The 21236-nt window shown below is 58.0% G+C and overlaps 1 protein-coding gene across 2 annotated transcripts; it reads right to left on the bottom strand.

Annotated features, from left to right (window-relative positions):
• Positions 1-6616: 6616 nt before the first annotated feature.
• GBX2 (gastrulation brain homeobox 2) lies at positions 6617-8711 on the bottom strand. Of its 2 annotated transcripts, XM_059927508.1 has the most exons (3): positions 8185-8711; positions 7855-7875; positions 7032-7140 (listed from the first exon to the last, which is right to left on the bottom strand). In XM_059927508.1, exons 1-3 carry the CDS (start codon positions 8709-8711, stop codon positions 7032-7034), a joined length of 657 nt encoding a protein of 218 aa, XP_059783491.1. The 2 variants fall into 2 exon arrangements, with proteins under 2 accessions (XP_059783490.1, XP_059783491.1); XM_059927507.1 differs by lacking the exon at positions 7855-7875 and having other exon boundaries at positions 6617-7140; positions 8189-8711.
• Between the last annotated feature and the right edge of the window lie 12525 nt (positions 8712-21236).

Genomic DNA, 21236 nt, shown 5'->3' on the forward strand with positions numbered 1-21236 from the left:
ACTGGGTACAGGGTGGGGGTGTCTTTCCTGTTCCTACGTGCACCTTAGGCCCCAGCTACCTGGCTGGCCCTATGGGCGAGGTGCCCTAGAAACTTCCATACAGAACAACCTGGCCTGGGTTCTGACAGCCTGGGCTGCACCCCGCCTCTGCCTGCAGGGAGGCCCAGTCCAAGCTGGGCTGGGGGCAGCCCCTCTCGGTTTCCTTCCGCGCTGTGGCCGGGCTGGGCTTTTGTCATTCAGAGCCCGGGCCGCGCTCCCTCCCTGGGGTCAGGCGGCCACTTGCAAACCCCCAAGGCGCTCAGCCTGCCGCAGGGTCCCCGCCGCCGAGCCAGGTGCGTCTGCGGAAGTCGGGCTGGGGGCGCGGAGAGGGGGGGCGGGTGGGCTGAGGGATCTGAGTCGGCCCGAGCGCGGGCCGGGGGGCCGACTTAATGGGATCTGGTCGGTGTAATCTCATTTCAGCTTTTGTCATTCGGGCGGCCGAGGAGCCCGAGCTGGGGGGCCGAGCCCTTTAAGAGGACGCGCGGCCACACCAGAGCGGGACAGGCATGACAAAGGCGCGGGAGGCAGTGGCGGGAAATAAAGAGATGAAGGCTGGGGGTGGGGCGCCCAGCGTGACGTCTGCCCCCCAGGCCGGGCTCTGCCCCCGGCTTCTTCCCGGGCCCTAAGCAGCTCTCCGGCCGCGGGCGCGCCTTTGAATGGGCCCCCAGCTTGGGACTCCGGGCCCGGGAGCCTGTCCCCGGCAAGGTCGCGCGGGGCAACCGCACGCGGGCCGACGGCCTCCCTGCCTCCTCGGAACCGCGGGGTCCGATCACGATCTCCTTCCTCTCTCCCTCGAGGCCTACGGGACGCGACGGTTCGGGCAGAGCCAGGGTCTCCCCGCGCTTTGGCCGGAGCTGCGCCGGCCTCGTGTTCCTCTCCCTGGTCCGGTGTGTGGCCCGGCTCCGGGCCGGGTCTGCTCGGCGGGAGGGGGTAGATCCGGCCCCCCAGCTGTGTGTGTTGGGGGGGAAAGCTCCTAGAGGAGGAGGCGGGGGTGGACCTCGGGGGCGGGGAGGGGAGCAGCCCAGAGTCCAGACCCGGGAGAGCTCCAAGGCCGGGGTGGGGTGGGGGGAGGACGCCATCCCAGAGATCAGAAAGGTTAAGGGTGTGTGCGGGGAGCTCAGAGGTCAAAGGGGACGGAGTGCGCTAGAGGGTGGGAGGTGGAGGCCGGAGACCAGACCCGGGGGCCTCCAGGCGGTGGGACAGGAGTGGAGGTAAAGCTCCGAGGCGCAGGCCCGGCTTCCCGCGGGGGAAGGTGCAGTGCGCGCCCCGGAACGGCTCCTCCAGCGGGGTCTCGGCGACTCTTGGCTCTCCGCGATCCAGGACTTCCGAGACACTCGGCAAAGCGGGCTTAGACGTGAGAGGGGACTCGCACAACTACACACATGCTAACACTCCCCGCGCGCTCACACACCTGCCCACACTCACACCCTCGCTCATCACAGAGCCGACTCCGCGCGGAGGGACACCCTCGCAGGGAACTTTGGCTCAGAGCTAGACATCTGAGCGCCGGCTGGAAGGGCTGGGGTCGAGGGGCGGCACTCCTTGGTCTGGTGGGGCGGTTTTTGGAATCCAGCCCCGGCCTTGATGCGCAGCAGCCCCGGTGCCTGTGGCGCCTCTCGCCCCACCTGCACGGAACTTCATAGAGCTTCCAGAGTCTCGGGCCTCTCCTCTCCTCCGCGGGCAGAGCCGGCGGTGCGCGCCCCACCTCCGATGCAAGCAGATCGGTCCAGAGTGCTGGCAGGAGACCCTGGGCCCAGTTACCTTGGTCCGATGCCCATCGAAGGGAATGTGCTCCCAGACCTTTCCCCAAAGCCAGAGAGGGTGGAAGTCAGCTTAGGTCTCTCACTTCTGAACTGTTCAAATCGGCAATCAATTTTTATGATGTAATTTACAATTTATGCAGGTTGTCTTCATACATATGGTGTTGCTTTTGTGTGTCGGGGTTTCAGGTGCTTTATTACTCTGACGGTGTGATTTGCATTCATGTTTGGTTACCAAGATCATATTTCTCCTGTTTACACCATAAGGGGCCGAAATGAAGATTAATGCCACCTCCCTTTGCCCGGCAACTCCTTCCCGGTAGACCCCAGACCTCGGCTCCCCTCTAGACCTCAGAGCCCGGCCTCCAGCTTTGGCAGAAAGAGGCCCCGCTGTGCCCTGGCTGTGTGGGAAGCCCTGGCACATCAGAGGGTCCAAGCGGACCACCTGTTTCTGCTGCGCATGCCTGGGCAGAGGCCTGGGGTCTCCCGGGACAGAATAGGGGCACATACACAAAAGCATCCTCGCCAGGGAGGCTGAGCGCGGGCACGCCACTAGGCCGCGTGGTCACCCAAGCCTCCTGCAGGTGACAAGAGAAGGCAACCGACTCTGCGGCCAAGGCCGCGGAATGCGCGGCGCTCCAACCACTAGAGACCCCTACTCGGGGCCGCCACAGGGAGCTGAGAAGGCCCCGAGGCGAGAGTCAGGCGGTGGCCAGATCCTGAGGCCGCCAGAGTGTCCCTCCCGGCTTCCTGCGCACCCAGCAGAACCCTCTGCCAAGGGGGACAGAGCGCCGCTCTGCTTGGGACAGGCCCGGGGCCGGAGGGAGCGGCCCGGAGGCCCTGTTCTAGGCTTGCCAGACACAGCTGAAATGATTAAGCCAATTAAGCTCGAACAAACAGACGCAAGACAGAGCGGGCACTGACCCTGAGAGAAAGGGTGGGATGCAGGCGCTCCGGCCAGCTACACGCCTGTTGCCGACTGGCCGGCGCGCAGACAGCCGTAGAATCGGCATGGTTCCGCCAGGCACACCTGGTCTTGAGAGGCCTAGAAGGCCACCCCACCTCACCTCACCCTCACCCCACCCTCACCCCCTTTAGCTGAAAAGTCCCTGCGAAATACCACCCTGGGTCTGGGGACTGGGCGGCAAAAACTGGGCGCAGAAGCATGTGCTGAGTCTCAAAAATTCCAGCACGGGTCTGGGGTGGGCAAGTCCAAGCCCTGGTGCTCTGAGGGGTTCTCCCAGCCCCAGCGGGGAGCAGGGGCAGGAGGTTGCTTAAGGCCCAAGACCAACCTAAGAGGGCCCTGCCCCCAGAACGTGGAGACGTGGCTGCAGGTTTTCAAAGTACCCTCAGTTCTGCAAAGGCCAGGGGCACCCAGCTCCCCGAGGCTAGGGCCTAGGGCTGGGGCTGGGTGACTATTCCTCCGCACCACCGCCCCCCGCCCCCAGGATCCCTACCCTGGTTGGTGGATGCAGGCTGCGGACAGGCTTCAAGAGCCCCAGCGCAGGGAGGGGGTGGGTGCAGGTCCGCGGCGCTCCCGAGCGTAATTATTTGATCTGCAGATGTAAGTGGGATTTATTGTAACAACAAATATAGTGATGTCAAAACCCAACCTTGGATTAAAGCCGGCAGCCAAAGGGGAAGTGTATTAATTTCCAACAGCATCTCAGGCCAGAGCCTATTAGAACAAGCTATTCTTCAGGCCCCCCCATCAGAATTAATCATTGGGAGTTAATTTGAAGCTCAGACAAGTTGCTGTTAATTTAGTGCAGAGAGGACGGGATGGAATAAAAAGCTGAGGTGCTGGCCGAGCCTCGTGGGTCTCATTAATCAGCCAGCTGAGACGGCCTGGCTTGATTACAATTTGCAAAAAAATTCATTAGGGCCCGGGCGATTGACAATTTTTCTCTCTGCCTGTGATGTGACTCATTAGGCAGCCAAATGAAAGCCATGATGACGGCCATGATGACAGCGGCCATCAAGCGCCGCTTGTTTATCTTCCTCCCCTCGGCCTGTCTCTCGGGCCTGGGCCTCCGCGCTGGGCTCTCAGGGGCGCCCGGTGTTCAGAGGCTGGGGAGGAGGGAGACGGAGCCCAGAGAGGGCAGGGGGGCCCAGCGGTGGCCGGTGCCGCGGTGTCCACCAGGCTAGGGTAGCCCCAGGCCCTCTACTGCTCCTGCTTCCAAAGGCCAAGGACCAGCGCAGCTGGGGTGGGCCTGGGAGCTTGAGCCCCGCCATGAGGCTCCCTGAAGGCACCCCCCTCCTTGCTAGGAGCTTCACTTTCCCCCCAAGGTTTTTGAAGCCGAGGCTTTGGGCCCCTCCACTCTGTGCCTCCCATCCCTACCATGGGCTTTGGAGAAGGTGGGTAGGGGTTACACCTGTTATGGTGCAAGGGTACATGGGATGGGGGGCACGCCAGGATCTGCGGGGAGTGCCCTGCTCTCAACACCCGGGGTTCCTTCCCCAGACCCGGAGCGCCAGGTGGGGGCGTCCCCGCCGCGGAGGCCGCAGCCCCCCAGATCCTCAGGCCCGGACTCTGCGCCACCGGCCGCGGTTCTGCCAGGGGCACATATCCGGCCTGGGGATGGACAGGCCCGGGTGTGGGGGGCGGGGACGGCGTCTCCACGGGCCTCCACTGCTGCGGCGGCGGCTAGTGGCCAGCGGGGACCTGCCGCGAGCAGATGACGCCAACGGGCGACCCGGGCGCGATCACTGGCGGGCTACCGGCGGGAGCGGCGGGGCCTTGGGGACCGTGCGCCGGGCAGGGAGCGGCCCGGGCGCTGGGTGGGGGGCAGCAAGGAGCCTCCACAGCTCTCCGCTCCCCGCAGAGCGGACTGAGGCCCTCGGAGGAACGGCCACTCAGTATCACTGTGCTCAAAATCCAAGCCCGGGCCATCTTCTGTCCCTGGAAATCCTGGGAACGCGGCGGAAATCGGTGTCTCGGTCGCGCCCGGCCCTCACCGCGCGCCTGAAGTTCGGGCTGAAACCTCGGTCCCCAACGCGCCTCCGCCGCGCAGAGGTGACGGGTCGTAAGCCGTATAAATTAAGTCAATATTAGTATTGACCCACGGCGATGGATTTCGCCTTCTTGGACCGAGAACCGCGGTGAGCGAGGCGCGCGGCTGCTTCGCAATCCGTTCCCCGGCCTCCATTCTGAAGGCTGAGGCTGGCGAAGCCGCCGGCTTCTCTTCGCTCTTCGGGCTGCTGGTTTGGTGGCCGCGCGGGCTCTGGCACCGCGCCCCTGGGTCACCCGCGGCCTGTCCGCGGCAGTCTCCGGAAGGCCTGGCCGCTCGCGTCCGGCCGGGCGCTTCGGGTCGGGAAAGGAGCAGCGCGCGGGACTGGCCGGGCTCGGGGGGCGCGGTCCGCGGTGGTCGGGGAGCGGGATTGGGAATCCGGACACGCCCCTCCCGCGCCCTGCCGGCCGCGCCCCCCACCCCGAGGAAGGGGAGGTGCCCAGCTCTCACCCCCAGCCCCGCGGACCGGCCCCCCAACTGGCCGGCGTTCCTCGGGGTGGGGCGGTGGTCGGGTCCCGCCCCGCTCCGACCCCGCCCGGAGAGGGAGGTGCCCGGCCCGCGGGCGTTCAGAGCCCGCCTCCGCCTCCGAGCGGAGCGCTGCCGGGAAGCCCAGCTCGGCTAGTTGGGTTTGTGCTCCTGTCGGAAGATCACGCCCGGAGGCTGATTTATGAGTGCTCGGCCCTGCCCCGCGAGCGAGCACCGCTTCTTTTCGGGTCCGGGATGTTTGTAAGGAAACGCGTTCCCTCCCCGGCTGTCGTCGATTTAGAGAATCAGGAGTTTGTGCAAAGCCACCCATACCCGCACTCACTTTCCCTCCTCCGGCGCCCACCTCCTCTGGCCAAAGTTTGCCAGCCTCCTAGGTACTGGTTAGGCTGAGCAGAGGGTAAGATGTTAGATTTCTAAGGTGAAAATTAGGTTTGCTCAAGTTGATAACCCAGTTGGAGCTCTTGCTGGCCTATTTCAAGCCTGGTGAGGTGCTATGCGGCTCATGTCCGGCCAGCTTGACGAGGCCCTGGACACGGGGTGTTCATCCAGTACTGGTCTCAGACCAGCTGCCTGGCCACACGCCGGCAGGCGGTTCCCTCTAAACAGTCAAATCTGGACAAACTTATGAGACCCAAGAATTGGTCTTTTCCCTCTCTCTCTCTCCTTTTTATTATTCACAAGACTGAGATTGTTTTAATGTCATAACTTATACGAAAATAAGCTACATTGAAATAAATTAAACACAACGGAGACGTGCTTCAGACATGGCTCATAGGATATGCAACCCCAGGAAAGAAAGCCAGGCAAAACCAAAGCAAAGCGAATTTCCAGGCTGCCCCAAAACGTCTGCTTCTCAGTCAACTAAAAAAGCCAGAATAGAAACAAAAATAAGTGGAGACCCCAGTGTTTGTTCTTGCATGTGATGTTTACCTTTGGAAAAGTATGGAAAAGTGGCTGCTATGCGTGGCAGGTTTACAGCAGAGGTTTTGTTCTCTTCTGGAATGTGGCTGGAGGACATTACTGGGTAGTTGGGTCCCATAACTTTCAAAATACAGCAGCTGAGATCCAGTCTATATAGATATCTAATGTACAAAGTAGGATAGTATAATAAATATTTAGTGTGTCTTCAGGTGTAGCTGTAGCCTCTTCAAAAGCAGTCTTTCAAGCCTGTTTAATGAATATACTCTCAATTTGCTTGGGACGTCCGAAGTTGGGGGGTGACTTTGAGTTCTGCTTCAAACACGGTGGAGTCCACAATGGAGTTCCCTCGGGCACTGTGGCTTCTCCACGGTGGTCCAGGCCCTGGCCCTCCCTGGGCCCTCAGGGTCGGGCCTGCTCCAGCTGCTGATGCTGACTTCTAATGGCGAACCTGCTGACGTGGACGGGGATGGGGACGACGATCTTGGGGTTCCTGGAGGGCTCCCCTGTCTTGGAATTGGCATTGCCGGCTTTCACCCGTTTCCACTTGGCCCGGCGGTTCTGGAACCAGATTTTCACCTGCACCTCGCTGAGTTTGAGGGCGTGCGCGATCTGTGAGCGCTCGGTCAGCGAGAGGTACTTTTTGCAGTGGAACTCCTTCTCTAGCTCGAGGAGCTGCTCGCTGGTGAAGGCAGTCCGCCGCCGCCGGTTCTTGCCCGTGGACGTGGTGCTGCCCGCGCCGCCGCCACTCGGCGGGGTCTCCTCCAGCGCGTGGCCGGGGTCTTCCTCCTTGTGAGCCGCCTGGCCAGTCAGATTGTCATCCGAGCTGTACTCCAGATCGCTCTCCAGCGAGAAACTCTCCTCCTTGCCCTTCGGGTCGTCTTCCACCTTTGACTCGTCTTTCCCTTGCCCTCTGACAGCCCCGACTGAAAGCAAAACCAAACGGCGTTTTATTACATTTCGCACACTGGCCTTCCTTTCCCTTTCCCACCGTCACTCGGGCATTTTCTCCCCTTAGCGGATTGTCTTTCTGTGACATTAACACATTGTGATTTCCTGGCCTTTGAGGGGTAGAGAAGGGGGGGGGGGCCGTGAGAAAGCTCAAGGGAGAGGAGGAGACAGTACAGGCGACGGCCCTTTGCCCAGAACCATCACTCAAGGGGCCACCAGGCCTCCTCTGCACCCTCCCAGCCTCCCGCAGCTTAAGGCAGAAGTAACAGGAGGCGTGAGGCCCAAGAGGGCGTCCTCTTTGTCCCCGGGGTGGGGGCTGGGTGAGGACTGAGGGGGAGTTCACGATTCATCCTGCCCGCCCACCTCCCTCCGCGCCGCCGCCGCCGCCAAAATTCTGTGAACTTCAATTTCATCGCAGCCAGAGCGGAGGGCACACGGAGGTGCAGATCCCAGACCATGTCGGTTTTTGAGACAGATGATGTTGGTCAAAGGGAAGTTTTGTAGCCTTAGAAGAAGTTCCCAACGGACACCCCAGCACACACATGGGGACGCACAGCCTCCTAGGAATCCGATTCTCCCAGGCAAGCAGCAAGCCCGGTAAAGGAGTTTAATAGGTCTGGACGCCCTTCGGCACCCTCCCTGCAAAGACGCGCAGCCCAACCCCCCCTCCCCTAAAGGTTGAAACCTACCCGGGATCCCAGGTCACAGCGCTGGAGATGGGGGAGTGCAAGACTCGGCCAAACTCGCCAGCAGATAAATTTGCCGCTCAGAGCAGCAGCTGGCCCGGGGCTCTGAATGCGCACACCGCCCCCCCCCCCCCCGCCCCCGAGCTTGTTGCGTGGCTCTAAATGCCCTCCGGAGGCCCCGCTGCGCAGCTCCGCTGCATCCTCCGGCTCCTCAGGCCGGGGGATCCGGGGCGGGGGGCGGGCGGGGGCTCGGCCTCACCCCTTCGGTCCCCGGGGGAAAACGGAGCTGGCGCGCCCCCGCGCCCTCCCGCCCGGGTCGCGCGCGCCGCCGACTCACCGAGCGACGCCTGCACAGCCTCGGCCGCGGAGAAGGCAAGCAGCGAGCCCTCCTTGGCCAAGAAGCCTTTGCCGTCCTCCGCGTCGGCTTGCAGCGCCTCCGCCTTGTCGAAGTTGCCACCGCCAGGCAGCGGCTGCGGCGCGAACTTCCGGGCAGCCGCCGCCTCCTGGTGCTGGGGAGACGCGGAGAAGCCGCCGGGCAGCGTGGCCATGAGCGTGGAGGTGAGCGCCATGCCCTGCGCCAAGCTGGAGCAGAAGCTGGTGGGCAGGCTGGGGATCTGGTGGTGAGGGTGCGCGGGCGGCAGCGCCGGCTGCAGCGCGGCCTGGGGCAGCGCGGGCGGCGGCGGCGGCGGCGGCGGCAGCACCACCGGCCGGTAGGGCATGAACATAGGGTAGCCAGTGTAGACGAAATGGCCGGGGCTGGGCTGCGGCGGGCTGCCGATCAGCGAGTCTATGCTGAAGGCGGTACTACTCCCCAGCGGGCGCTGCATCATCATCAGCGACGGCGGGAACGCTGCGCTCATAGACGCGCTCGGGGGAGGCCCGCGAGAGGCGAAAAGTCCCCGCGCCGCGCCGCCACCGGGAAGCCCGCCGGGCGCCGGGAGCACAGCTTGGTGCACCGGGCAGGGGCCGAGCGGGACCCGGAGAGCAGATGCCCCTCAGTCCTGGGCCCGCTGCATGCCTGGCGGGAGCAGGTGCGGGCGGTGCGCGGGTGAGGCCGTGCGCCCCGGAGTGGAGCGGGCGCCCGGGCCCCGCGGCGCTCTCTGGAGCTGCCGCCCGCCGTTTGCCCGTCGGAGCCCGCGCGCGTCGCTTCCGCGGCCCTCGGCCCGGGCTCGCAGCCGTCTGCGCGTCCGTCTGGCTGGCTGGCTGTCGGTCGCCTCCTGCGGGCCGCTGGGGAGCGCGCGAAGCTGGCGCACTTGTCTTCGGCGGGCGCCACCAGCACCTTTAAATCGCGCTCCTCTTTCTCATTCACATTTTGCCTGCTGCCGGGCCGGGCTCCCCTCACGTGGGGCCGGGAGCCGCCGCCTATTGGCTGCGCCAGGAGTGGGCGGGGCGAAAGTGGGGCTCCGCCCCTTCCACCAGGGCTGGCCGAGAGCAGGCAGTGGACGCCACGAGCGCAGCGCGCGGCCCGGAGAGCCGGAGCTTGCGCGCCTGGCCCGCGCCGCACAAACTTGAAAGGGGCCACTGGCACCTCCTAGGCTCGAAACTCGGGGCTCGGCAGCCTCAACGAGGCCGCCTCCGAGGGCGGCTTTCGGGGCTAGCGACGGCCGCGTCTAAACCGCGGGCGTTTTGTTTCTTTAGTATGTGCTTTGGAACAAACCTGCTGGGTGCTGCTGCTGCGCCCGGGGTCCGGGCGAGGTTCCCGGAGTTGGGGGCAAGGTCCTGCCCCTCCAGGTCCGCCCCTAGGGCGCCGGCCGGGAGCTAGCAGCCCCTGCCCGCCGCGGGGAACCCGCCGGGTTGCTCGAGGCGCCCCCGCGTTCCCGGCGGCGCGGGGAGGCTGCTGATGCCCCCATCCCGAGCTGGGCCCTCCAGTGAGCGATCCCTTCTCATTTTTCATGACATTCTTAATCATCGCACCTATTTACACACTTTGCCTGCGCGCACCAAAATAACAGCCACGATAATTATGATAATAAAGCGAGTCCTTTATCTGCTCCATCCTCGGGGAGGAAGGGGGGAGTTGCTGTGCCTCCAGTTTGTATAACGTGAGATTATCCTGATGAAAGCTTTATGATGTTTGCGCAAATAAAAGCTGCGTTTTGTAAATAGGCGCTAATTAAGCACGTTGAGAACGGAGGGAGCGCTCACCCCGGCGCCGCCGCCAGGTTTCCAGCGCGAGGACTCGAGGGTGCGCGGTTCCCCTTTGCCTACTGCAGGATGCAGCCGATTCCCTCAAGATGTTTCCCCTGTCTGGACAATGGTAAAAACCCAGAATTTGGGAGTAAGGGAATTGGCGGGGTTGGGCTGGGTGTTAGGAATGTTCTTATCCCCTTCACCATGATAAAAACAAAACTTTCAGCTCTTGTATTCCTTTTTAAAATGGAATCCTTTCGTGGCAAGGGCAGACCGTGCCAAGCGCGCCAGCGCGCGCGGGGCTTCCACGCGCCTCCAGGGCCTCGGCTCCAACTTCCCGGGTCTAGACGTTCGCCCGGAACGGCCGACAAGCACCGGACTGGGGAGGAGAGGAGAGAAGAGCACTGTTACGCCGGTCATTAAAAATCAGCTCACGCCAAGGAGCTAGTGGTTGGGGAGTTGGCCCGTGTTGGACGTGTGCTATGTATCACTTACAAGCACATTTAATTGGAAGATAAAGATGAATCGATCTTTATGAATTTATCGACCTGATTCTTTGAAGCTCTTCTTTCTCGCTCTTCTTCTTTCTCTGGCTTTAACCCGAAGGCCCCCTGGGGGACGTCTTAATCCTGGACCACCTCCTCAGCCGGGAGTCTGGCCGGGGACCCACTGCCCACCCAACGGGCCCTGGAGGAGCGAGGGGAGGGTGCATCCTCGGCGCCCCGGAGCGCTGAGAAAACTCGCTGTCCCCGCCGCCAGCCGCCCTCCCTCTCCTCGCCTCCTCCCCCCGCCCCCCCCACCAGGACAAAGACGTCTCCAGCGGGTTTCCCCACTCCAGGCCGCAGTAATAGATGGCTCCGGCCGCAGGCGGTTTGAAAGGAATTCATTAGGGCGCTGCCTGTATTGCCTCCACTCCCTTCACGCCCAGACCCCGAGGTGGCTTAGGCGGCGAGAGGGGAAATGAATTCCCGTTGGGATCCACGGGGAAGGAGACGTCTGTGGGCTCTGTAAGCGCTATCCCTCTTTCTCCACTCCTGCAAAAGAAGCACAAGAAGAAAAGGAAAAGAAAAAAAAAAAAAAAAAATCGAAGCCCAGGGCAAAAGTCTGGTTTCTTTATGAGCATAATAAATACTCCCTCTCATTATGAGATAGTTACAGTCACACAGTCTTGGGCAGGGTTACCTTGTTTTTTGAAGAATAAAGAAAAAAAAAACAAAACGCTCGACTGCTTGATTTACGTTGATACAGCCGGGTCCCTTCGCTGCTTGACACTGGCATGTCTGTGTAAGCTGTTACTCATTTTACCTAAGCAGATTTGCCATCCACTTTGCTATTTGGGCGTAAAAATGTTGTTCTAGGGACTTCCGTCCCCTGATTACCCTCCAAGGGACAGAGGTTCCTTTGATTATTTTGGTGATAATTCCACATTTAAAGTTCAGCAAGAAGATTGAGGTCCACTGAATTATAGGTACACTTGAAATAATTTGATGGCATATTATTTGCACCCATAAACTGCCGTGGAAAGTATTGACTACAGGGGTTATAGTACTAATCTGCTTTTATTAGTGAGTTAAGAGAATTCTCATCAATATGAATTTTATTTACTAGTGTGCTTTTTCTCGAATGCAGTGCAGTCATATTTTCTCATCTAATGCTTAACTGCTTAGCAAACGACTGTTCGCGTCATAAAAGGATCCTTGTGTTTCGCCGTGATTAACAAGATTCATTCGGGGCACCTGAGCTACCTACAAAGCGTTCAGAGCGAGGGGACAGTGGATAATAAAAGCCTTTAGAGTTTTCCCACTGCCCCTCGGAGAGATTTCTGGGCAGCGAGAGACAGGTACATCGCTTATCCATCCTTCGGATTCCGACCTGCCTAGCTCGGAACGCCCTCCAACTGTAGAGCTCTCGGTGATTCAGCTCGGCCCAGGCTGCGCGGGAAAACCAGCCGGCACAGACCTTTGCAACTTTGCCTTAGGTGTCCCCTGTCCCCTCCCTCCGAGGAGGAAGAGCGAAGGATGCACCCGAAGGGAGACCTTGCATCCTCCAACTCCAGTTAACTTCTGTGAACTTTTTTTCCCCCGGGGAAACTCCAGTCGGGATGAAGTTGGCCCAGCCCCTGGACACTTTCCTCGGCCGGTGCCAAGCTGGTGTCAAGACCGTATTAGGCCACTTAAAACATCAGACGTCAGTAAATGTGATGGTAATTAAGTTGTCGCCACGCTTCGGGGCTGTCCCAGTCAGCTTTTGCACGCAGGTGTATGGAGGCTGAGTGTAAAATGCTCAATGCCCAAGTAAATGAATATTCATGCAACAAACTTGTGTCGGCCTGTCGAGTCCAGCCCGGAGAAGGAAGCACCGCGAACCGTGCGCTTGCACGATGCCGCCAGGGTCGAGGTCCCGGGTGGTCGTGGAGAGAAGGCAGCGTGGGAGCCCCAGGTCTCCGTGGGTGCGGAGAAACCCGCGGGCTTGGCTGGCCGGGTGCTCCGGCCCGCCGCCCAGTCCCAGGCTACAGGCCGGTTTCTCGGGCAACCATGTTGTTTTTATTTATAGGGACTTTGAGTGGCCTGATCATTAGGTCATTGCCGCAGCTCTTGCTCCTGGCAATAGTTGGGAAATAGCTTGGGATGGGTTTTATTTATGGAAGGGCAATTGGGATTCACACCCAGCTAACCCAGAACAGTCCCTCCCAAGCCCAAGACGCACTTACAAAGGGGTGCTTGTGTAAAATTCCCCATCAGACACACCAATTTGCAAGTAGCAGAAAGCATTGAAGCCTCATCTTTTTAAACTATTTTATTCAGCCATTTTTTTTTTTTTTTTTTTTTAAATCTGAAAGCCCAAAATAGACTCCATGTGGTTCTAAGTGAAGTCAGCCCTTGGCTGGCTTTGAAATAGCTCCTGCAATTATGTAAAAGAGCCATTCACCAACAGAACGGAATTAAAAGGGATCTCGCCCGCTTCCCTTTCATTGCCAACCTCTCATGTTTGGCTTTTCAAAGCACTTCCAACACGATGTCTTTCTCCAGGACAAAAGGCAGAACAAAAAAAGTCCCCAAACTTGTAAATTGAACGTCAAGGGAACTTTAAACAATTTAAAGCCCATAAATAATGATAAAGGGGACTGGCAAAAAAGGCAAACCCATTCAATTAATAGAGTTTCCCAAGCAAAGATCAAGTGGTTTATAAAATAAAAGTCTTTGGTTTCATTATTCTGCTCCTTGGCCGTGCAGAAAGCAGGACCAGGGGGGTTTTCTAAAGCGCCCTGAAGAAGAAACACTTTGCAGCACCGTGTGTGCTGCGACATTCTTCTGTAGAAAGTTTTGCTTTTTGTCGCCCACCCTCAAAATAGCAGAAACAAAACCGCAAACCAGAAACGTGAAGAGTTTTTTTTTTTTTTTTTTTTTTTTTTTGCATTTCCTTGGAGAAGTTGGAAATTGTTCCCCGCAGGACTGCAGTCGGGGAAACGTGACCCTCACACCTGCGCTGCCCTCCCCACCCCAGCGCGGAGGAACAGGCGGAGCCACGGCCGCGTGGCCCGCGAGCCGAGCCCTGGTGGGATCTGGGGACCAGGGCGGGGAGGTCCTGCACCTCCCGGGAGCCGCGAGACTGCGGGCGCGGACGCGCCGACGGCGCACCCAGACGCCAGCTGCGAGCGCGTGGAGCTCGAGGTTCCCCCGCACCCCACGCGGGCCTCGGCTCCAGAGCCGGGGTCCAGACGTCCAAGGGCGCAGGCAGGGGTCCTAGTTCCTTTTCAGAATAGCCCCGGAGCTTGGAGTGGGGAGTTCGTGAGCACTGGGGGTTTTGGATCGCCTGACACCTTCGTCCTGGAAGCCCCGCGCCCGCGCTCACCACGCATCTCCCCGGGAGCACCCAGCCCCGGCAAAGCGGATCCTCAGCGGGGACTGAGCCCGTCCACCCCGGAGCTCCCAGGCCGGGAGCCGGCCCGAGGGCTGTAGTTGCGGGGCCGAGGCCTCGGGCGAGGGCCTGGCCGCCGGGGGAGTAGCGCCCGCTTCCTTCCCGCGGGGCTGGCTCGGGCCGCGCGTCTGGGAGGCCGCGCGAGTTCACGAACCGCAGGCCCGGGAGCGCCGGGGAGGGAGGCGCAGGACGCGCGGCACTTCTCACCTGCCTTTATCTCTACGCGTCTGCCCCCTCGGATTCCCGCGGCCCCACCTTTCGGGGACTTCAAACGCGCCCCGCTCCCCGGCGCCCGACTTTCATCTCCCCGCACAGCGGGCATTGTTTGCGGGACTTCACAGAGATGCTAATCCCGGGGCCGCGTAAACGGCGGCCCGGGAGGCGGGCAGAGGGCACCGAGGGGTGAGGGGGTGCGCCAAGCCTGAGCCGGGGGCCTTGGGAACCGCCGTACTGGCAACCCTCCTGGAACGCCCGGGTCAGCTACTGTCCCCCCACCCCCGTCCCATCCCGCCCGCCTTATCCGGAAGGCGCCGGACACACTGTGACGGTCCGGGGCCCGACACAGCCGGCGTCCAGTGGATGCGGAAGTAGGAAGCGACCGATGGCCGGGGCTCAGCAGTGCGCCCTCCCAGCTTCCAGCTCTCGGGAGGAGACCGCGTGGCCCGGGAGAGCCCGCCAAGGGACTCAGGCTGGAGCCTCTGGGGACTCCTGGGCCCTCGCAAACCACGGCCCCAGCAGCCACCCCTGGATGGCCCCGACCCCCTGCAGGGGTGTTGTCTGTTAAAGAGGACGAGGTTTACCTAGAGTTCATCCATTTAACCCTTTGGAAACCACACTGGAGGAAGCGAGAGAGTGTTCGGATCAACTGCCACCACAATCAAGGGCGCAGCTCCGACTTCAGCTTCTACAGGGACCGATAAAAAGCAGAGGTGCTCCCAGGCGGAACTGCGTTTCTCCTTTCTCCAGAGATGCTTGCAAAGCAGGGCCCGGATTTCCTCTGGTTACTGCCCCCTCTGATTAAGAAACTGTGAGCCAGAAAGGATGTCACCGGACAGGGCAGGGCACTGGGTGTAAACAGAGGGGAGAGATGTTGGCTAAATGTGGAGGGAGAATTGGGACGGCCTCTGTTCCTCCTAACGAATCCCTCCCGTGGATTTCTGGGGGAAAGGTCATCGTAAAAAGTTCGCTTATCAATAAGCTCATCTGGGAACCTCAAGGGTAGGTATGTCTGTAACTGACCAACCCAGCTCCACGAGGTTTTCCCAGAGGACGGCTCTGACTCTCAGGGGAGGATTGACTTAAATGACAGATGTTTCCCATGGGAGGACAGGAGACGGTGTGGGCTGATGGAGGTGGGGAGAGAGCCGTTCTATTATAATCAACCATTAAACGGAACTAACTGTAGATGTGGAAGCCACTTGAAAAGGTAACCAGGAACACTTCACTTATAATAGGGCACCCAACTTACAGAAGCATGGAAGAGAAGAGTGCTTACCCCCAAACCACTGGGGTGGACCCATTCCACATTGGAGGAAAATTCCAGTGTAGATCTTTGACTTCTTGTATGAGGGGCTTGAAAGCCACCAAGAACCAGAGCCCATGCAAAGGACAGTCAGTAGAGGCTGGCCACAGGACTCAACTCCCCCTTCCTCGACACTCAGACTCCTTGAGCCCTCACCTCCCCAGGCTTCTTTGCTCACTGACCTGAGGGTGGGTGTAAGTCATGGGCCACAAGGGGGTGAGCCAGCTTTCTGGGCATCTGTGTTTGCCAAGCTGGGACAATCCACACTGTTCCCTGGTTCGATCATACACACCCACTGTCCTCATTGCTCCTCGTCACTGCCTGAGAAGGTTGGAATCCTACCAGGAGGAGGGAATCCTTGTTTGTAGGTCTCTAAACAAACCTCTAAAACCTGCCGCCTCATGTCCCCCAATATACAACCCCTCCTTGGTGGTGACTGCAGAAATAATTGGAAATGCTGATCTCCTAGGCCTCCGAAGCAAAAGAATTTCTTTGAATTTCCTCCATTTATCATCTGAAAATATACAGAAGGCTCAATTTGCATAAGTTTGCTACCAACAATTGTATCTCCCTTGTGGGTGCAGCCTGAAGTCCCCAAACTTTAGAGAAAGAAGGAACCAAGAACCAGGATAGAGAGCAGAACTTAATACCGCCCCTCCCCATGTGTTTTCATTTAGGGACCAACCTGCTTGAGCATATGCAACCAGACAGGGAAATGAGGGAATGAGGAGCGCAGTTCTTTGCGACACAGTGGGAAAAACCCCGAAAACTTTAGAATGCTGTCCCCACACCTCCCTAGGGGACATTTCTGGGTTTTGTAGGAAATGAAAATATTTTGCACGGGCCATGTTGCCCCTTGTGTGTGTGGGTTTGTTGAGAGAGTGTTTTGTTTTGTTTCTGAGCGACGAGCAGAGCATTAAAGAAAGGCTGCTCATGTCTCGGTATCTAGTCTTTATTCTGCACGATGACACCCCTGGGAGGTTATTCTCGTAGCTCCTTCACACCCATGTACTGAGGTGAGCTGTCCTGAGGTGATTTCCACCTGCAGGGGACATTGCCACTGACACCAGCAGAGGGGCTCCGAGGCTGCTTCTGAAGGCTCCCTTGGGTGTCCCTTGCCTGCTCTGACCAGGCCACAGCAGAGCAGTCACAGACCCCATAGCAGGGCGCAGACCCCATAGCAGGACAGTCACAGACCCCATAGCAGGGCAAAGGCAAAGGCTCAGTGAGTGGGCTCCTTCAGGCCGTCTGCCCCTCAGCTCTCCTCCTGAGCATATGAGGCTACCTCATCTCTTGGTTGTTATAATTTTCCCTCTGTCCTCAAGTTTCTCTCAGGCCCACTTAAACTGCAAACAAAACGAAACAAGAAAACCCCAAAAGACTTAAGAGATGAGAGACTTCTTAAAGTTCAACTTCAGTCTTACCCCCAAACCCTTAAAATTCAGTTCGTTCAGTATATTGTAAGTTATTTGGAAACTTATACTTTAAAATGTAAAGAAATGGATAATTTACTGTGGAAGCAAATTTCACATTGACATTTCAATTTTAATAATCTAACAAGGTTATTTAATATCTGTAAACAGAAGTCAAATAAGTGTTATATATTAATAAATTAATGAGAGAATGGCAGGAAACAGTTTTATTTATAAGACTTTGAAATTTCAAAAATATTAGTGTGAAAAGCACCTTGGGTGTGTGGCGCGCTCGGCGATCTAGAGTGCCGCCTATGTGTCATGCGGATAATGGCATCTGCTTTAGGGCCTGTTTCAGCTCTGCGGTTCCAAGGGAACCGAAGCGGGCTCCCCTTCTGCGGAATTAGAAGGGCCGGGGAGTCTACCTTTTTCATGTCTGCAACTGCACAAGAAAAAGTCCCAATTTCTCTTCATTATAAACGTCTAGGCTACAAGAGAAGGCTTTGTCACAAATGAGGGGGTAAAAATCAGACTTGCATGATTGCGCAAGGCCTTAAGATATACGATCAGATTTTGGACGTGATCATAGAAAACCCACATCGTCTCTCTTTAAAATCCATGTAAAGTTCTCCTAGTTCTTTGATTCCTCCTGAGCAGGGCCTAGAAGCGGAAAGGATAAGAAACCCTCTGACACCTGGGCCTGAGGGGCCTGGGTGCACCGCTGAGTTCACCCCGGCCTCAGTTTTTCCATCCGCGTAATGGGCGGGAATGCCGGCTCTGTCTCATCAGCGGCCTGACTGCATTCCTAAAACGCAGATAATTAACAGATTGCTTATGTCACGGGTGGTCTGAACTAGATCGCGTAGCACGCGGTGGCAGGGCGCCTGGCCCGGAGCGAATGCTCGGGAGGGTCTCTAAATTGCAAGCACGCCCGCCAGCCCCGGAGCGCTGCAGGTGCTGGGTGGACGCGGGGCCGCCAGGGCGGCAAGCCTGTGCGCTCAGAGCGAGAGTATCAGTTTGAGGCAGCCGCTGATCTCAAGGCTCCTGAGCACTGAAAACAAAGCACCGGCCACCAACGGATCAGGATGCGGGCCAGTACTTAACGACACACGAGGCCTCCCCCGGGAGGAGAGAGGTCCCGAAGCGCCACCCCTGCGTCGGCACAGCTTGCCTCCGACAGTCGCCGGCCCCGCCCGGAGCGTCCCTCTGCAGTCGGCCCTCATCACCAAGTTTAGCATTAGAAGGGCGCTAGGCACTGCCTGCCCAGGGAGATGACTTCTCTGTCATTTCAGATTATTTTACTTTAAATAAAATATCTGTAAACTGTGTTCATGTGCTAAACGAACAAAGCTCAAATACATTCCTCTTTGGGGAGGGGGTGGGCAACCTGAACACTTTGACGTCTTGCTTCCCCCCAGACTCCATCTCCCCAGGGCCCCCATCCCGATCCCATCCCGGCCCCGTGGGGACGCTGCGGGTGGACGAAGCTGGGGGGCGGGACGCGAGCTGCCAGCCAAGGACCAAGGGCTGACCCGCCCTCTCCGCTCGGCAGCACTCTGCTCTCTCTGCAGGACCCTGGCTCGACGGCGCCCCCTGCGGGCCTCGGTCGGGATCGGCCCCTTGGAGCCGGGGAGCCGGGCTGGAGGGTCGCCGCGTCAAGGTCCCCGCCGGGACTATTCCCTCGCACTCCCAGACTTCCGTTCTCTGAGCAGCCGGGCCTGATCTCGTTTCAGGTGCGGGGGGCTATTTTTACCGCACCCCCGGCTTGCTTTTTTTATGGAAAGGGGCAAACATCTCCAGTTTTAATGTGGCCCAATTATCTCGTTGGCACGACTTAAAATGTCTCTCTTTAATTCATTTCAATCTAGTAAATATGCTTCGGCAAGTAGCTAATTTCTTAGGGCTGTCTTCGCCTCGTCGTTTGCATATAAAGCGCGTCGGAAGTCGGCCCCATCTCCCCGTGCAAGGGTCACAGGCAGCTGGGCCGCCTCCTGGGGGGCGGGGGTTGCCTGAGTTCGGCCCGGGAAGTCGCAGGCAGTGGTCAGCGATAGGGCCGGGAGCCGGCGGGGCGGGGCACCGGGGCGGGGAAGGGGACAGGCCCCCTCCCCTGGCCCCCCACTGCGCCGCCCCGAGCCCCCTCCGCTCTTATCTCCGGGAGGGGGCGCCCCTTGGTTGCCACGTGGGCGCGAGGGTCGGGGGCGCTTTTATCCCCAAGTGCGTTTATTAAACCGCGTCTGGAGATAGATGAACGCGGATACAGGGGTGGATATCGCAGCGCTCAGTTGAGCAATCTTCTGGCTTTAAATTCCGAGTAAAAGTCTCAAATATTCCCGGGTCAGGGGGGCACTGTCTCATTAAAACCACTCTCGTCCTGAAACTGCAATGCAGACATTAAAGTGCAGTATTTTTCAATTAGAGCTGACGAATTCAATCAAAATTCCATAGATTAGGATGAAATGAGGCATGGGTCATTTACAGGGGAATTTAATTGCCGAGCCATTAGACAAATAGTATATTTGCCATTCCCGCGTTATCCATCATTTTCGACATCAATACCGGGGCCGCATCTCCCCGTCCCGCAGCCGCCCGGCGTCGGCTGTAAACACTCCCTTCCCTGTATCTTCTGATTATATCTGATTTCATTTAGGGCCATGGGGGATTATAAATGTTCACGCAATCAAGTTCATTAGGACTTCAAATCGCATTTCTGATTGGGATCGCTCTGCCGCTGTCCTCGGTGCGCCTTTCAAACCCCAGGACGAGGCTTTCAAAAACATCTTTTTGAATTTAAAGCTTCACATCCTTTTGTCTTCCGACGCCCCCTCCCGCCTCCCCCCGGGCGGCCTTGCGCTCCTCTGGCCTCCTTTGCGGGGGAGCAGCCCTGAGCCCCGTCGCCCTGGGAGCGGGGCTGGACCCTCACGCCCCCAAGCTCGCCTGGAGGGGGGGGCACGGCGGACTGGCCTAGCAGGTCTTCCCCCCCCCCAATTAGATCCCCCTCCAGGCCCACCCGGAGAACCTCCCCCGCGTGGCCACGGGGCACTCAGGATCCAGAGACCTGGGCCAGGCGCGGGAGGACCCGCCCCGCGTGTTAGCGGATCGCGGGTGGGTGCGGACCCCCAATCCCTTACCCCCGGCCCCGCGCCGCAGGTTGTAAGTGGAGCTCCGGGCGTATCTGAGTCACGCGGCCGTAGGCCCGTGGGCAGCTACTGGGCCCGACCCTAAGGACCCTGAGGACCGACACCCGGAACCCCTCTCGGGCTGGGGTCTTTCACTCCAGAGAGTCGGGTTGGGGCCGTAGCCTGCGGAGCAATTCTCCCTCCTTATTAGTAAACCCAGGAAACAAAGGAACCGACTCTTCCGGGGAGAGCTCTCGACAAGAAAGGCTCAAGATATCCCTTCCAGCGCAGTTGAAAAATAATAGCGTAATATTAACTGCTTCCCATAAAAATATACTTTCACAGAGATACAGTTACAAGAAGAAAATCCTCATTTTACCCCCGTACTTTGTGCTCCTCGCTGTTAGCTGCCTCAGTAATTTAATTGGAATGAAACGTGAGAAATGTGTCATTTTTGAAGAATTTATGCATCACTTCCTAGAAATCTCATTGTGTTAACTAGGAGCCCACTGCGTTCTGTTTAGAACCCATAATCACATTTTTATGTGTCTGTACTAGGAGTTAATGTGACCTCCTGTTTTTAGCAGATAAAAAAATGTTCTTTTCCCATAACATCTGCATCAAACTCCAGCTTGCACAAAGTACTAGAAAATCCTGTTTCCCCAATGTTTCCCCAACTTACCAACTTTTTTCAGAGCAGGGAAAAGATATGTGAATGGGAAAAGTGCCTACCAAATGAATAATTACACACCGAATTAAAACCCTGCATTAAACATAGTCGACAGCAAACACTGCATTCTCAATCATGTTTATTGCTTACAAATTGCATTACAAAGAAATCTACTCTTTTTATTGGAGTGATTAAGCAGAGTGTTAGGATTGCAGAAAAACCATTCTGGAAGATTAGATGAAGGCTGAAAACCCAGCTAGTTAACATTGCAATGGTGAATGTATAATTTTGTTAAAGAACACGTTGAACACATAAATGAGGATTGGGCTGTCATTATGGCATCATAAAAGAGTCAACTTAAAATTATATTTATTTATAAACACATTGCCTGTAAAACGTGCATACTTAATACAAAGGAAGTAGGCAAACCCATAATCAATATTTTAATTACGGATTTTTAAAATTATAGCAACATAATTCTATATGATATGTCACGATTCTATAGTTTTCCTATACTCTTCCCCCCTTTATCATGTGAGCTAAAATCTTGTTTTCTTCTGATTCTGGGGAGAGCCGGTTGGTGGGCCGGGTAAGACCGTTTGCTTATGGCGCCACCT

Source organism: Balaenoptera ricei, chromosome 7 (assembly GCF_028023285.1).
Source record: "Balaenoptera ricei isolate mBalRic1 chromosome 7, mBalRic1.hap2, whole genome shotgun sequence".
Classification (NCBI taxonomy): Eukaryota; Metazoa; Chordata; class Mammalia; order Artiodactyla; family Balaenopteridae; genus Balaenoptera; species Balaenoptera ricei.

What these genes read in the sequence shown, in the direction of transcription:
- GBX2 (XM_059927507.1), bottom strand. Translation starts at nt 8,711, where the DNA reads ATGAGCGCAGCGTTCCCGCCGTCGCTGATGATGATGCAGCGCCCGCTG. An exon ending in GGCTGTGCAGGCGTCGCTCG is followed by an intron (nt 7,141 to 8,188) that starts GTGAGTCGGCGG and finishes TTTTGCTTTCAG; the next exon opens with TCGGGGCTGTCAGAGGGCAA.